The sequence below is a fragment of the Hevea brasiliensis genome, chromosome 5 (assembly GCF_030052815.1).
Source record: "Hevea brasiliensis isolate MT/VB/25A 57/8 chromosome 5, ASM3005281v1, whole genome shotgun sequence".
Lineage (NCBI taxonomy): Eukaryota > Viridiplantae > Streptophyta > Magnoliopsida > Malpighiales > Euphorbiaceae > Hevea > Hevea brasiliensis.
Genome location: NC_079497.1, coordinates 49,542,369 through 49,560,696, shown reverse-complemented (window position 1 = coordinate 49,560,696; position 18,328 = coordinate 49,542,369). Strand labels below are relative to the sequence as shown.

Below are 18,328 nucleotides of genomic sequence, written 5' to 3'. Positions count from 1 at the left end.
TAGGACAGTAGTAGTTAATTTATATTGTTCCAACCACAATCGCCCTATGGTAACCATAATTGTTGATATTTAATTGCCCTAAACTCTCCCACTACATCAGTCCCAGAAAAGAGATATTTTTCCTTTTCACTTTCACTATGACTAGATCTCAAATTTGCACATAAAATCTTAGCCAGTATTTTTAGCTCCAAATTGAAATAGAAACTTGTGGTGCTACTCTTTGTTTTTTAATGTAAATTGGGTTTCCCTACTTTCAATTCCAAACTAAAAAATAAGCCACCAAACCAAGGCCATTAGTAGGGCTGTGCATGGTTCCTGGGGAATCCGAACTGAACCGAAATTGAAAAAAAACTGTTACTGTATGAACCAAACCGAAGTTGTTTTACTGTTTTGGTTTGGTTATGGTTCTTCATCAAGAATCAAACCGGAATCAGACTGAAACTGAAATGAACCGAAACCGAACCGAGGAATCGATTTTATACATATATATTTTTTATATATTTTAGATATATTACATAGTTTCAATAACTTACTATATGCAATTAAAATTGTTATATTCATAATTTAATTTGTTATTAATTATAAGTGTATATATGTAACCCAATATTAACATTTATTATTTTTAATTATAAATACATTAAATCACTTTATAGTCATTAATTATCTTATTAAATTATCTTTTAATCATGTAGTATACTTTCTTGTTAAAAATTATATAATTGAAAAATATGTATAAGATAGTAAATATATTTATTAAGATATATATTATGAAGTGACTTAATTTATGTATGTTTTGTTTCATAAGATTGAATTATGACCTATTTAAAAAGTCAGTGATGCGATCCAAATAAAATCTTTTATAAGATCTGTGGTGATAGTCGAGAGCATGAGCCAAAATAATATTTAAGAGTCGGAGTTAATAATTAAATTCATTAAGTTTAAGATTACATTAGCTATCTTATTTTTAATTTGAAAATGTTTTAATTATAATCTACAAAACTTTTATAAACATCTATTATATTAAAGTTAAATTTATTTTTAATACTTAGTATTGTTAATCAAAATTTAAATTAGTAAATATTATACATTGTTCAACAAAATTTTAATTTTAAAAGTTGAATGAAAATATAGTAAAGAATATCTATAAAACAAAAAATTATGTAGTTTTGTGCTCTAGACTTAGGTTACATTAATCCTAACTTATATTATACTCATTGATTTGCTGTTATTTTACAATTTGGATAGTAATATTATATAACTTATTATTTGTAAAATCAGACGCTTATCACCATACCAAAAGTTTAAACTTTTAGCAGATGCGCAACTCTAACCCCTTATAGTGTAGCAGCCCAAGCATCACAATTTGAAGGGGATCTAAGTAGAATGTTGGCCCACTGAGATATCTCCATTCAGTGCTAACAATCCACCCCCAACACCTGCCAGGGATATAAACCCATGACCTCAACTCTGATACTAATTGTATGAACGAGCGCTTACTACCATGCCAAAAATTTAAACTTTTAACAGAGGCACAACTCTAACCCCTTATAGCGTAACAGCTCATGCACCATGAGCTAAAAGGATTTGAGCAGAATTCTGGCCCACTAAACTATCCCCACTCAGTGCAAACATCATGGATATTTTGTATTATCTTGTGTTTTTATGTAAGAATTATTAGTTTGATTTTAATATTTCTCTTGAGCAAGTTATTATGTTTGTTACTTTATTGATATTTTATTTTGATATAGATATTATTATTTTAATATTAATACAAGTATTTTTATTGATATTTTAATACTAAAAATATATAATTTTTTTGTTCTTTTAAAAAAATATAATAATACTGCAATTTTAAGTGTAGGAAATGAGAACTAAACCGACTTGGAATTGGAACTAAAACCAAAAGCAGAACCGAATCGGAACTAGAATGGGAGCCAAAATTTGATTGCTCTTTTGGTTCCAAAAAATGAAAACCGAAGTTCGATTCTGGTTCTAGTTTTTACAAAGAACCAAACAAGAACCGGAACCACACAGCCCTAGCCATGGGTAAGCATGAGCTACGCAACCAAACCATGAAAGGAAATTATGGACCAAACCAAATAAATCATTTTAGTTAGAAATGGGTAATATTTACACACTGTCCCTAGACTTTGTAAAAAATAGAACAAAAGAAGAATATTGAGAATGATTGAAGAGCTTGATAATTCCCTCAAGCCAATGGTATCAATTTATAATCTGTACAGGACAACTAAATAGGAAATACAATCCTAATTAAATACGTAATTATAGCCACGATTCTAGCACCTAAACATATTCACACAATTATTACAGATACACATATCCTAGCAATTTATGGTACATATCTTAACACTCCCCCTCAAGCTGGAGCATACAAATCATATGCTCCAAGCTTGTTACAAATATATTCAATCCGAGAGCCTCTAAGAAACTTTGTCAAGATATCTGCTAATTGGTCATTTGAGCTAACAAAGCTAGTGGCAATACACCCAGATTCAATCTTTTGTCTAATAAAATGACAATCAACCTCCATATGTTTCATTCTCTCATGAAATACTGGATTAGAGGCAATGTAAAGTGTAGCTTGATTGTCACAAATTAGCTGCATTTGTTTAAGTTCCCCATACTTCAACTCTTGGAGAAGTTGTTTCAAACCATATAAGTTCACAAGTTGCCAAAGCCATAGCTCGATATTCTGCTTCTACACTTGACCTAGCAACCACATCTTGCTTCTTACTTTTTCAAGAAATCAAATTACCTCCAATCATAATGCAATATCCTGAAGTAGGCCGTCTGTCTGAAAGAAAACCTGCCCAATCTGCATCTAAATAACCAATAATCTGTGAATGACCCCTGTCTTCATATAACAAGCCTTGTCCTGGAGCTCCTTTAATATATCTGAGTATCCGAATAACTGCATCCCAATGACTACTATATGGTGCTTGAAGAAACTGACTGACCACACTTACAACAAATGAGATGTTTTGGCGTGTGATTGTAAGATAATTGACTTTTCCAACAAATCTCCGGTATCTACTAGGATCCTCCAATGGCTCCCCCTGTCCAGGAACAAGTTCGACATTTGGATCCATCGAAGTATCTGCATGTCTATAGTCTAACATGCCCATCTTTGTCAATATAATATCCAAAGCATATTTCCTTTGAGAAATGGCGCTACCTGTCTTGGATTGTGCCACTTCAATCCCCAAGAAATACTTTAGCTTCCCAATATCATTAGTCTGAAAATGACTAAACAAGTGTTGTTTGAGTTTTGAGATCTCAACATGATCATTTCCTGTAATAACAATGTCATTAACATAAACAACGAGATAAATGCACTTATCATATCTCAACATGATCATTTCCTGTAATAACAATGTCATTAACATAAACAACGAGATAAATGCACTTATCATGGCCATTATGGTGGAAAAATACTGAATCGTCATCTTCACTCCGAGACATTCCAAATTGTTGGACTACAGTACTGAACCGCTCAAACCATGCTCTCGAAGATTGTTTCAAGCCATATAAAGAACGCCGTAGGCGACACACCAAACCAGACTCCCCCTGAGAAACAAACCTTGGCGGTTGCTCCGTATAAACTTCATCAGCTGGCTTGCCATGTAAAAAGGCATTTTTGATATCCAATTGATGAAGTGGCCAATGATAGATGACAACTAAGGAAATAAGAAGGCGAACCGGGGCAATCTTAGCCACAGAAGAGAAGGTATCACTGTAATCGAGGCCAAAGATCTGAGTATAGCCCTTTACAACAAGGCGAGCTTTAAGTCTATCAATCTAGCAATCAAACCCCACCTTGACTGTATAAACCCATTGATAGCCAACAGTAGATTTGCCCTTCGGTTGTGGCACCAAATCCCAAGTGTCATTGTTATAGAGAGCAGTCATCTCTTCAACCATTGCATTACACCATCCTGAATGTTCCAAAGCTTCTCTAACAGTCTTAGGTACAAATACATTAGACAAAGTGGTGACAAAAGCATAATAGGAAGGAGACAAACGATGATAACTCACAAAATTATAAATAGGATGAGGATTTCAAGACGAACGAATACCTTTTCGGATGGCAATGGGAGGAGTAGCATCGTCTGTTGAAGGCGAGACCGGAATAGGTGAAGATGAAGGAGGGCAAGAGTCATCAGGAGCCAGTGTTGTACCTGTATCAAGCAAAGGAGCATCAATGGTATTAGTGGGATGATGAGGATGACGTGAGTAGACATGTAGAGGTGGTGGACTGATTGGTGGTGGAAGAAGAGTAGAAAATGGTAAGGCTGTGGGAATAAAAACCTTGGATGCAGTGTTGGAGGAAAAATAGGAAGATGTTTCAAAGAAGGTTACATCAGTTGACACAAAGTATTTATTTATAAGTGGATTGTAGCATTTGTAACCTTTTTGAAGCCTAGAATATCCCAAAAAGACACATTTTATTGATTTGGGCTGAAGTTTGTCTTTGCCAGAAGTGTGATCATGAACAAAACAAATATAACCAAATACACACTGGGACAACTGATGGGCATCTTGGTCGGGAAACAAAATGGAATGAGGACTGATTCTGCAAAATAGAAGAAGGCATTCGGTTAATAAAGTAACAAGCAGTAAGAATAGCATCTCTCCAAAAACGAAGAGGAACATTATGGTGAATGAGTAAAGTGCGAGCAGTCTCAACTAGATGACGATTCTTTCGTTTGGCAACCCCATTTTGTTGAGGGGTATAAGCACAGGAAGTTTGGTGAGTAATACCCTGATAAGATAAGAAATGAGTAAAGGGAGTAGACAAATATTCTTTTGCATTATCACTACGAAGTATTTTAATAGAAACACCAAATTGATTACGCATTTCAATAGAAAATTTTTGAAATATAGAGAATAATACAGAACGAGTCTTCATTAAAAATAACCAAGCGCAACGAGAATAATTATCAACAAAAGTAATAAAATAATGAAATCCCAAAGTTGTACTGATACAACTTGGACCCCAAATGTCTGAATGGACAATTTCAAATATTGACTTAACCCTATTATTGACTCGCTTGGAAAAAGAAATACGACTTTGTTTCCCAAGTTGACAGGACTCACACTCAAAAGAAGATAAACTAGAAAGACTAAGAACTAATTTTTGCAATTTGGCAAGACTCGGATGACCTAGACGATTGTGAAGAAGATCAGCGAAAGTAGTACAGGAGAATTTGAAGTAGAAAAATGGTACAACCCTTGTGACTCACATCCTATTCCAATCATCTCCGTACTCCGGTCCTGCACAACAGCAGAGTCAGTTGTAAATGTGACAGAACAATTGAAATTTTTAGTCAATTTACTAATGGAGATTAAATTATATGGGCATTCTGGAGTAAACAAAACTATGATTAAAGGAATAAATGGAAAGATTTTTACTTCTCCTATGCCCTTAACTAAAGTTTGTGAACCATTAGCCAAAATAACTTTAGACAAAACCGAAGGAGAAACTAGAGATGAGAACAAACTTTTGTTACCAGATATATGATTAGAAGCACCAGAATCTAGGCTCCATGGACCAGTGAGCGAAGACTGTGTTAGATAACCAGAATGAGCACTGCTAGGAGATTGTTATTTGGCTGTTTGATATTGCAAATACTCCTTGTAATCAGCTCCATTTAATAGGATAGAATCTGATACCTGATCCTTTCCATCATGTAATGGAAGAATACCATTTTCACCGAATTGAGCCATATGAGCAATTGATCGGCCCACATTATTTGACTGAATGAGGCATGATGGTTGACCATGAAGGGGCCAACAAGTGTCTCGACTGTAATTACTCTTATCACCATAAGTGCAATGGAGCCTTTTACCCTTGCCACTCTGATAAGTACCCTGTCTCGGTTGATTTCCACTTTGCGCAGCTAAAACTGAAGATTCAATTCTAGAGAAATTATTCTTATTGAGTGAGATGCGTAGAAACTTGGCAGACACATCCTCTAGAGTGGGAACAACCGGACTAGTTATTATCTGGTCTCTAACAGAATCAAAGTCAGGTCGTCTTAGCCCAATCAATGCCAAAACCATGAAGAACCTGTCCCGCTGTTGCTCAGAAATATTATCAGTACATTGCATACAACTCAACTCAACTCAACTAAACCTTTATCCCAAATAACTAGACATATCTTGTTGATTTTGCTGCAGATGAACCATATCTGATGCTACCTTATAAATACGCTGCACATCATTTGTATATAAGGTTTTCGCCTTCGTCCAGACTTTGCAACAGGTTTTACAAGACTAAAAAATATTAAGTAATTTTGGGCCTAGAGAATGCCACAAGAGACTACATAATTGAGCATCAATCTTAGTCCAATTAGCTCTATTTGTTAAAGCTATATCTATGGCATTTTTAACCAAGTGGTCATCATACCCCTGCCCCATAAACCATAATTCCACTGATGCAGCTCAAAACATATAATTTTAACTTCCTACTAATTTAACAGTAGTAATAGCTGGTGAATTACCAATGAAAGAAAATATGGGTTTGAGAATCTCAGAACCTGTGCTGGATATGGGTGTGAGAATCTGAAAACCTGTGTTGGAAGCTGTATTGGAGGACTCCTCAATCTCAGACATCTTGGCAAGAGAAGCACACTGAAATGTTGCTCAGAAATACGTCAGAAAAGCCTACTATATGAAGAGATAGTGACAAAAAAGTGAGAAACAGGTGAGGGGACTAGCGTTGTTGAGGTCGCCTGAGGCCGGCGAGTCGACGGGAAGAAGTGCGTGAAGGCACGTGTACCAGAGTCTCACCGGTGGTCAGTGGAGAGGCCGATCCTGGGCTGGGTAATCCACTAGGCTAGGCTGTGACAGCCACGGACTCCCAGAAAGTGACCGGAAAAGGAGGGAAAGTTCCTCCCTATGAGGACTTTGTTTCAGATTTCAAATCAGACCCACCGAGGGCTCTGATACCATATGAGAAGATAGAACAGAAGAAGAATATTGAGAATGATTAAAGAGCTTGATTATTTCCTCAAGCCAATAGTGTCAATTTATAATCTGTACAGGACAACTAAATAGAAAATACAATCCTAATTAACTACGTAATTATAGCAATGATTCTAGCCCCTAAATATATTCACACAATCATTACATATACACATATCCTAGCTATTTATGGTACATATCTTAACACTAAACATCAATTTGTAATATGAAGCCGATCTGACATTAATTTGATCAGTAAAATCCTTATTATCAATTTCCAGCAATTTCTCCAGTGAGATGCTGATGTATATTTCCTCCTCAACCTATTTTATAATATTTTATATTTTATTTAGGTAAATTGATCTTCTCTTTCCTGTCTCTCTCTCGTCCCCCCTCCCCTCCTTCTCAATTTATATCTCCCCCCCCCCTCCCCCCTCCATCTTTCCCTCCTTTAATCCAAAACTACCCCTAGTGTTAACTTGATTGCTTTGCTTAAAACCCTAACTCAAACTATCTCAGCCCCCAAAAAATTCCCTTGCAATAATCCACAATTCTAAAACCAAAACAACAAAATTTCTTGAGGAAATGGAGACATGGATGGGAAGAAAAAAGAAAGCAAGGTAGCCAAGGCAGCAACAAGTAAGGAGAGGAAGGAAAGAGAGACAGAAAGATGGGAGGGGAGAGGAGACTAGGAGTAAGAGAAAGGGAGAGAGGTAAGAGAAAATTATTTTACCCAACTAAAAGAAAAAATTGTTATCAAAATACCATAAAAATAGCAGACACGAAAGTACACATCATCAGTATCTTGCTAGAGAAGTCACTAGAAATCGAGTACTAGGACTTCACTGTTACTCAAATTAATATCTACAGGTTTTTGTGTTACAAATTAATTTTTACAAATGGTAATGTTACTACGGCACAAGTTCAGCGACAAGTGAAAATCAACCCTTTAGAAAGAATGTTATTAAAAAAAAATATAAAAAAAAATTTAAAAAAAAAACCCGCAATCTATCGAGGACGTAATGGATCAGACAACTTTTTTTTTCAGTTGCTTACTCAATTTTTCGATTTTCTTTTTACTCCCATAGCTAAATCATCATCCTCATAAATTGAAGGTGAAAAACCAAATTAGTGATATCACAAAATCCTCAAAGATCCATATTCATTATCAACAAAAAAAAAATCCATAGTGGTATGTCATATCTTAGAGGGGAGGAGGAATGGAGGATGCCACCACTAGATGCATCATTGGAGTAAAATACTAATGGTAGGTGGGACATCAAGGAACTGGAGGTAAATACACATGTAACTAAGATCAAAGTGGCCATCAAGTAATGGCGAAGAACAAGTTTTCTTGATGGAAGAAAAACAAAATAAAGAGAGAGAGAGAGAGAGAGAGAGAGAGAGAGAGAGAAACTATTGTATTGTGTTTCACTTACACTTCAATAATGAGAAGGGAATCAGAAAGGCATGCAGAGGACAATCAGACGACTTAATCAACAAATACAAGCATGTCAAAAAGCCCATGAAAATATAAAGAGAGTCTGAAAGAAGAATGCACTACATTGAAGGACAAGGAAATCGAGGATGAAATGGGGCCAAATGATAGATTGAGAAACTAAAGAGAAGAAGAGTAAAAAAGATTGGAATTGACAACAAAGCAGAAACAGGAAACTCATTTAAATGATTACAAATAATGATAAAAACAAAAAATAAAACAAATCATAAGGAGAGCTAAGAGCCAAAACTTGAAAAAATAAAATAAAAAATTCATTGGATCTTTGCTTTTAAAATAAAAATAAAATTTATTGGATCTCACTTGAGACAGCTCTTACTTTCGTTATAAAAACCTGAACCTTTTACCAGTAATCTATAATTCATTGCATCAGCCAAATCTACCTAGCATGGTTTTAAATCGCAGTCGCGTCCACGTTCACGGTCATGATCACAAATAATGGAAACGGGTTTATAATGGCTGTAATGTAACGGTAACGGCCTGTCGCTACACAAATTTTTTAAAAAAATTTGCAAAGTTCACGAAATGAATAAATATTCAAAGACATAATTAAAACTAAGATACACAACTACATAATAAGCACAAATATATTAAATAAACACATTAAATCCACTATTCTTATACATCATTAGTATTAATCAATTTAAAACCAAAATAACTAAGAAAATAGTAAACAACTATCATTATTACCACCAAAATGAGTGTTTAGGAGATTTTTTATTATCTTGATTTTGATCCTAGGATTGGGATTGGGAGCTTTGACCATTAACTTAGGTTGTAAACCCACTTACTATGTAATTAGGTTATTAACTTACTATGTGATTAGGTTGTAAACTTATTATTTAATTTAGAAAATTAATTTCAAGAATTAATTTCATGATTATTTATTTTTTTAAAATTTTATCTTGCCAAAGCCTAAATTTATACTTGGCAAATATTATTAAAACCTAAACTTTCTTTGATATTATTTTCTAATTATTTATGTATTTACCTAAAAATATTCAAAAATAACTAAAAATTAAAAAAAAAATTACCCTTCAATTTCCTTTACTTCAAAATTACCTTATCTATTTGATGATCCATGATCTTAAACTCAAAAATTTGTAGAGAAATGAATGACTTCACTTTACTCGGTTGTGGAGAAAATTGAGAGAAAGTTGGGAGAAAATGACTTAGTTACCTAGAGAGAAAATGAAGAGGTGCTAAAATGAATGAGCCAAGATAGTTTTTTGTCCCAAAAAAAATTCTCTCTACTGCATTTAATATGAAAGATGGAAAAAAAAAAAAAAAGGCTAAAAATTCTTAGTTGGAAAAGTAACGGCCATTACCTTTAAATAACAGCCAGAACAGCCTCTACAGTTACAAAGTTAAAAATCTGTTAAATAATAACGGCCGTAACGGCCTTTACCGTTACAAATTTAAAAATCGGTTAAATTACAGTGGTAACAGCAACAATAAGCCAAAAAAACCTTTAAAAGACGGCCGTTACGACCATTATTTAAAATCATGCTACCTAGTTCAACTGATGTCGTGTTAATTAGTTCAGCTAGTTAACCCGTGGTTTCTACAGAAGAGAAGTTGAAACCATCCTCAAACGGAAATAATTGAGGTATGCTGAACCAAATGGTTCAGATAGCCAGATTTTTGGATTTGGTTCTTTGATAACAGGTTTGCAGTTTTGTTTGCTCACCCACACCTAATCAAAACCATTCTATGTCAGTAACAGCCTTTGAAATTCCATTATAAAATGGCCATTATGTAACCATTTTATAAAACCAACCCTGATTCCGTGAAAAAACCAATGACCTTTAAATGTTGACCTGTATCATTTTGCTTCCTTATTTTCAACTACTCATCCACCAATATGTAGTAAAACCATGATCGGACTTTCTATTGAGCTCACAAACAGGCCAATGTGACGACTAAAGTTGAGTTCATCCCCACCAAGTAAGCAAGCATGATACAAAGGTCTCCCTAGAAATTTTAGTGGCCACAACAAGATTCCACTGTGGACCCAAAATAGCTAGAATTCCTTCCTCAAGAATAATTGTGCAAATTCAGAACTCTGAGTACTCCCCTGTTCAATTACCTCAATAGAATTCCACTCTAGGACTTAACAAATCCCACTAATGTAGGAAGGAAAGCTAATGCAGTATCATCTTAAGAAAATGGTGAAATGGTAAAAATGATTAACCAAATGCACATTAACTTGATTTGATATGCTGTTCCAATTCATCAATTGATATCAACTAATAATTAATTTGAACATAGAAATTCTGCATAATTTTTCAAGCTCAGCAAATATTAATTATTAGAAAGAAAAAAATAATAATAATCTCTTTAAATTGCCCATCTAACCTCGTAATGAAAAAGGATGTATACAAAAACTAAACTATATCTATCATATAGAGCAAAAATAGTAGAAAAATTATTGTCCTCTCAATTCTATATTGCTGCCTAAGGATTTCAAAAAGCGAGATAAAAGATTGCACAGAACGTTAATAAATAACATTGCAAACTAAAAACTGTTACTTGCAAGGGAAAGAAAAAAAACAAAAACATGAAAAGTCCACAAGCCACCATGAAAATGAAGTTGCAATCGCAATGATGTCTTTAAAAAGAGGTAAAATAACATTAATGGTAAAAGATACCTGCTGTGAGTCTGCAAGTATGGTAAACCCTCATTGCTTACACTACCACCATCACCATTATCATGATCAGTTCTCATTCTCTTTTGATACGGAAAATACACGAAACCCACATGCAAAAGACACTGCAAAGAGTAGCCGGACACCCAAACCCTCAAAGGGGTCGATGGCCTCTCTCTGGAAGCAGAAAATAGCACCGCCACTGAGACCGCTACAAAGGCCAGGTTCCATATGAGGTCAAGCACCATTATGGGCTTCGAATAGTAGAAGTTGTTGCCATTGCTGTTGCTGTCAAGGCTGGAGCTAGTTTCGTCGTCAAGACCGTCGGATCGGGGATCGGCGCAGTCCCCGAGGAAGATCGCGTGGTGGGGGAGGGAAAGTGCGGTGCTTATGGTTTGGTGGCGGAGTAGAGAATAAGCAGCTCCACCAACACCATGGGTAGCTTGCTGGTCCATTTTCGTTCAAGCTAAGGGATTCGTTGGTTAGAGAAGCATTGGGGTTTTGAACAGAAAGGAATGAATTAACCGATATGGTAATGGGTCAAAGGAAATGAAAATCCGAGCCATGAACCCATAGTCTGGAAAATGGAGCAGAAATAATAGTTTAGGGTGTGTTTGGTGTCACTGTAGGTTGTTTTCTTGTTTATTTTTCAAAAAACAAAAACTGCTCAGTTTTTTACTGTTTCTTTTTAAAAAATTGTTTTCTTCCTTGTAATTTTTTTGTTTGTTGTACAAGCAGAATTATTTTAGTTTGTCCAACATACATCTATTTAAAAAAATAAAATAATGATGAAAATATAAATTTTAGAATTAAACAGTGAGAATTTAAAATAAAATAGTTATTAAAATTTTAAACTCTAAAAATTATATATTTTAATATTAAAATTTTTTAAAGTTAATATTAAAACGGTTTAGAGTGTGTTTGGTGTCTTTATAGATTATTTTATTTTTAATTTTTTAAAAAATAAAAACTGTTTTCAGTTTTTTATTGTTTGTTTTTAAAAAATTGTAAATTTTGTTCCTTGCTTTGTGCAAGCAGAATTATTTTAGTTTGTGCAATATACATCTATTTGAAAAAATAAATAATTGTGAAAAAATAAATTTTAGAATTAAGCAGTGATAATTTAAAATAAAATATTTATTAAAATTTTAGACTATAAAAACTGTATACTCTAATATTAAATGTAAAAAATTTTAAATTTTTGAAAAATAAAGGAATATTCAAAGAAAATTCAACTACGAATTATGTTCATAACATTCAACATAACTACATTTAACCTTAATCATGAAACCAAGTGGAAGAAAGATAAAAAATAATAATACTAATAATAATAAATACAACATATATTTTTTCTTTGTAAATATTTGTAATGATCAGACTCCAATCACTAGATGAATTGTCCGATTTGGCCATAAGCCTTACGGTTTTGTCCCATAGAGAGAACTTTCTAGGAGACCCATTTTAGGATTTCTCTCAAGCGAGCACGCTTAACTCTGGAGTTCTTCCAACTCTCTAGGTCATTCCACCAAAAGGCGCCTCTTTTAACTCATCAAAACTTCCCTGGCACCGATCAGTCCACTGAAATTTTACATCCTTCCTAAGTAGCTTGGTCAGTGGAGATGCTATCATGGAGAATCCCTTCACAAACCTTCGGTAATACCCGACTAAACCAAGGAAACTCCGAACTTCCGTGACATTTCTAGGTGGCTTCCAATTAAGAATGGCTTATACTTTGCTAGGATCCAACTGGATACCCTCTGCAAATACAATATGCTCCAAAAATGTAATCTCCTTTAACCAAAACTCATATTTCGACAGTTTGGCATACAACTACTTCTCCCTTAAAGTCTGTAATACTATCCTCGGGTGCTTGTCGTATTTCTCTGCATTCTTTGAGTACACCAAAATATTATCAATGAACACCACAACAAACTGGTCCAAATATGGCCTGAAGATAGTGTTCATCAGGCCCATAAAAGCAGCTGGAGCATTAGTCAACCCAAATGGCATTACCAAGAACTCATAGTGGCCATAACGAGTCCTAAAAGCAGTTTTAGAAATACTTTGCTCCTGCACCCTTAACTGGTAGTAGCCTGATCTCAAGTCAATTTTGGAGAATACAGTTGCATCCTTCAACTGATCAAACAAATCATCGATCCGTGGCAGAGGATATCTATTCTTTATGGTCACCTTATTCAACTGTCTGTAGTCTATACATAGGCGGAGAGTACCATCCTTCTTCTTCACAAATAATACTGGTGCTCCCCAAGGCGACACACTAGGGCGGATGAAACCCTTATCTAACAATTCCTGCAATTGCACCTTCAACTCTTTCAACTCAGCAGGTGCCATCCTATAAGAAGTGATGGAGATTGGTTCCACACCAGGCATAGTCTCAATTTCAACCTGCACCTCTCTTTTCGGAGGCAATCCCGGCAATTCTACTAGAAATACATCCGAAAAATCCCATACTGTAGGAATATCTTTAAGATCTGGGCTCCCTAGCTGGGTGTCTATCACATGAGCTAGATAAGCTTCACATTCGTTTCTAATCATCTTTCTAGCAAGTGCAGCTGAAATGATATTGGATGGCAATAACTGCCTCTCCCTGTGTATCACTACGTTTGCATACTCGGGAAGACCAAAAGTGATTGTCTTCAGTCTATAGTCGATCATGGCGTGATGCCTGGCTAACCAATCCATGTCCAAGATGATATCATAATCTCAGAAGGGCATATCAATTAAGTCTAACAGGAATGTATGTCCTTGGATCACCAAAGGACAATCCTTATACAATTTGTTCACCCTAACCTCTTGCCTTAAGGGACTAGTCACTAGCACATCATAATCCATTTTCAAGCAAGGAATGGCAACAGAACATGCAATACTGGCACTAGCATAAGAATGTGTAGAACCAGGGTTAAACAACACATATACATCTCTACCAAAGATGAAGAAAGTACCAGCCACAACATCTGATGTCTTAGCTTCCTCCCTCTGGTGTATGGTGTACACCCTGACTGATGAACCACTCTGCTCTGGTTGGCTCGCTGTGCCTTGGCTGCCAGAAGTGTTACCTCTACCCCTGCCTCTGCCTCTGTCACACCTTACCCCTCCGTAAGGCATGACATGTTCCCGTAGAATACCTAATGAACTACCGAACTTCACCTACCGATAATTCATTAAGTACACTACAAGGGATTTTAAAACTATTTTCTTGCATTTTGGAAGTGGTGAGCATTTTGGTAGGAATTAAAATCATTTATTCAAAGCTTATAAACTAGTAAAAATTTTGTCTATTAAAATTTTACCGCAAATTTTATAAAAATTTTGACAGAGTTCCATTTATATTTGGAGAAAACCGTTCTTCAAAACCTGTAAAAAGCACTTCCAATGAATTTTTCCTAACTCCCACTACAAGAAAATATCATAATAGAAACTGAATTTAGAAATAGACTTCTATCGGTTTGTAATTTTGTAACATCCTCCCAGAGTAATTCCGCATGATCTTATTAGGTGGTCGGTCCCATGCCTAGAACGTCCGAAAAAATATTTAAACTAAAGCGAGGAACCATAATTAACTCAAATATTAATAAGAAAAATTTAGTAAAAATGTTAGAAATAAAATACAACTAAATCAAATGAGCGGTGCCTGCCGATGGGTAACCAGAGGGAAGTTGCGGTTCTCGCAACGAGGAGCCCTAGACCCGGGGGAAAAATTATAAAATAATTTTTGGGACTCCAGAGAAGGATTACTGAGGTTCCTATGGCATTAGAATGCCAAGAAAATACCTAGAAAAATTTTTCAATTCCAGACAGTAATTTTGACCCGTTAAGCCAAACGGAGGGCATTTTGGTCATTTCGCCTTCAGAGACAATTTTTGGCCGACTTGTCCAATCGAGTAAATAATTATTATGAACTAAAATATGAATTAATATTGATGAAAAATTAATTTGAAGTTAGTAGAAGAGAAAAGAAAAGAAAATACAATAAAATGCCAATTATGACATATTATGAGGTCATTTAAAATTGTCCACCAATCACAATTAAGTAACCATCAAATTAACTAATAAAAAGAGTCAAAAGAGACCAAAGAATTAAAAAGCAAACAGCAGCCCTTCTTCTCCTTAGAAAAACGTTTTACACCCCCTCCCCTCTTCCTCCATTGAATCTCAACCAAAGCTCCATTTTCATCCTTATTTCACCACAAACTCTCCTAAGTCCCTTCACTAAAAACTTGTCTCTACCTCTTGGGAAGTGTTTGCCAGCCTAGAAAAGAAAGGAAAGTGAAGTTTTAGCTTGGAGAAATCTGCCCCACAAGAGGTTAAAGTGAGGTTAGTGCCTACTTATATATATACTTCTTTAATTCCATGTTAGAAGCTTGAAATAAGTGAGAAATTGTAAATTAAATGAATAAAAGTTAAGTGTATGCATCCCTTGAATTTTCGGCAGCCCTAGGAAGGAATGAGTTTGATTGTATTAATGGACTTAGAGTGAATTGGAGATTATGTTTAAAGTGTATACATATATATATACAAAGAATGAAAGAGTTAACTAAAGAAATTGTGAAAATCATGAATTTGAACTAGGGTTTTGGAGAGTGAAATTTGGTTTTGGCTTATGAAGTGGTAAGTGAACATTATAAGGGTCAATTAGTGACCATTTGAGGTAAGTTCACCATAATTTGAAGAGATTTAGAGTGATGCAAACTGAATTGGTAGGCTGCCTAGGGTAACCAGTAGGGAGGCTGTGATTCCAGCCCACTTGAATAGCCATAACTTTGGCTGTGTAAGTCCAATTGGTGTTTGGCCAATTGGACATGAAATTAGTCTTATAATGGCACATTTTTTCTGAAGAAACCATGCTCAAAAGACCAAAGCAAGTGGACCAAAAGTTCGCCCCATTCCGGATACCCTGCAACCAGCACCTGTAGAAATGACCAAATGAACAGTAACTGTTCATTTGGCCATAACTCACTGTAGAATGGTCAAATTGACCTGAAATTTTTACAGCAACAAGATAAGATATAGACAAACAACTTTCATGAAGAACATCACCCCAAATTATGCCATTAACCCATTCAAATTATTGAGCAAAGTTAAGTTATCAAACCTACAACTCTGCAGATTTTCACTTGAGCAGTAATGTTTGGATGGCTATAACTCTCTCTAGAAAACTCGGATTTAGGCGATTCTTGAACCGATGGAAACCTAAGGCATGGTAGAACATTTTATATGAAGAAAGTTAGACCAAATTATGAACTTAACTTGATCAAATTACTGACCAAAGTTGGATCAAAATCTGCCAGAACCCAAAATCTCAGCATGAACAGTGCACTTGAACAGTAAACTTATTTTGGCCATAACTTGAGCTACAAAACTCCAAATGAAGTGATTCAAAAAAAGAAATTCAACTAGACAAAATAAGGAACAACTTTCATGTTTACCATTTCCTCAAATTTCCACTGTAACAGTCCCTAATGGAATAGTAAAGTTATGGTACAAATTCTGAACCCTTAGTGCTAAGTTTGGAAATGGATTTGGTGACTTATTCCAACAAGTTTTAAATGTAAAATGTGGTATGTTTGAAGTGCCAAAGTCGATGTACCTACTTTCTATGCAAAAGTCAACTTTTTTGTTGACCAATGAAATAAATAGTGACACCAAAAGTTGAAATTCAAAGATTGAAGAATTTTAAAGTATCAAATACCCTAGTATACCTAATAAGATTGGTTTGGATAGTTTGGCATGCCAATAGGGTATTGTTTTAGCAGTACTGCGAAAGGAAAGGCTTTATGCCTGTATTCATGGCTTTATGCCCGTATCCATGGCTTTTATGCCCGTATTCATGGCTTTTATGCCAATTATGTGATATCATGGCTTTTTAGCCATACTTTTATACGTGTGGTTGGCGTTCTGCGTCCCATGGTATGACGGCCGAGGCCCGCGGTGTCCAATGCCAACGCCGTTATCCATTATCGTCAAAGATAGGTTACTTGGGCATGGAAAAGTATAATCAGAATCGAACTAATTGTTAAAGAAAATACGAAAATTAAATATCAGAAATGATTACGATAGAATACAAAGAAACTCAAGATCATGAAGAAAATAAATAAACAAAATGCATGAAGAAGTTAATATCATAAAACGTAATTAGCCCTCGACTAAACATTAAGTTGGTAATTATTCAGTTCTTATGAACACAATGGCTAAGAAATTATGATTTTTATTTGCATATTATTTCTTTCTATTTTATTATTTGCACCACTAAGCTTTATGCTTAGCGCGTCGCTTTTGCAACGCGTAGGTACTGAAGATACTGATCGAGAGCCAGTAGACCACAGATTGGGTAAGTCCATCCTGCAGTTCTGCATAGTGTCTGTGTCACCTCACCGTCTGCAGTGCATTGGTAGGACACTAGGTGTCATTTTGGTATTTTGTAATTGATTTTATTTTCTCATGTGTAAATGAACTTATGAAATGTAATTTGATGTTCATGTAAATAATGAGAATTGTGTTTATAAATGGAAAAGTGAATATTTATCTGTAATTTATATATGATTATCACATGTGATGAATGATTGAGAAATGAATGGTTGAAAAATGTTGAGATTTTGATAAATGGAATTGAGATGATTGAATATGAATATAGGAAGTGTTTTTCACAGGTTCTGAAGAATGGTTTTCTCCATTTTTAGCCGGTATTCTGTCGGATTTTCTTTAAAATTTTCGGAACCTCAAATAAATAATAATTTCGATAAATGGCTTAAAATGAATTATATTTCACAAGTTATATTCAAAATTATGATAAAAATTAATTAAGATAAAATAGAATGCTCCGGCACACTGAGTGGCATTGCTTGCTCGGCTACACTGTAGTTGGGTAAGGGGTGTCACATTTGAGTGGCATTGCTTGCTCGGCTACACTGTAGTCGGGTAAGGGGTGTCACATTTAGTGGCATCAGAGCGTGGTTTAGGCATTTCTGGACCTAGATAGATTGCATATCATGCATTGCATTCATAAGAGTCGAGGTGACACTATTGCAGATCTGTATTTCCTATTTATTTTAGGTTAAGGTATGGAATAAGAGAGTGAAGAGACAATGAGATAGCGAATGGAGATGAGAAGGAGACTGTATTTAAGATGAAAAAGGATGAGTACATAACTGTTTGAGGA

At 35.0% G+C, this 18,328-nt stretch overlaps 2 protein-coding genes across 14 annotated transcripts in view; both read right to left on the bottom strand.

The window, feature by feature from the left end:
* Positions 1-11,755, bottom strand: part of LOC110656064 (E3 ubiquitin-protein ligase At4g11680) — a 60,955-nt gene extending 49,200 nt beyond the window's left edge. For 2 of the 13 annotated variants that reach the window (XM_021812632.2, XM_021812646.2), the window contains exon 1: positions 11,155-11,738. In XM_021812632.2, coding sequence (XP_021668324.2) covers positions 11,155-11,606 — 452 coding nt within the window. In that variant the 5' untranslated portion in view covers positions 11,607-11,738. Of the gene's footprint in view, positions 1-3,665; positions 3,985-4,097; positions 4,200-4,329; positions 4,595-11,154 lie in introns of those variants that run through there. The other 11 variants (XM_021812607.2, XM_058147186.1, XM_058147184.1 and 8 more) reach the window with 10 other exon arrangements.
* On the bottom strand, positions 4,791-7,386 carry LOC131179934 (uncharacterized). Its single transcript, XM_058147188.1, has one exon. It carries the CDS (start codon positions 6,130-6,132, stop codon positions 5,626-5,628), a length of 507 nt encoding a protein of 168 aa, XP_058003171.1. The 5' UTR covers positions 6,133-7,386; the 3' UTR covers positions 4,791-5,625.
* Positions 11,756-18,328: the final 6,573 nt, after the last annotated feature.

Bases quoted from the DNA above. Each gene is read 5' to 3' on its own strand.
- LOC131179934 (XM_058147188.1), bottom strand. From the start codon at position 6,132: ATGCAATGTACTGATAATATTTCTGAGCAACAGCGGGACAGGTTCTTC.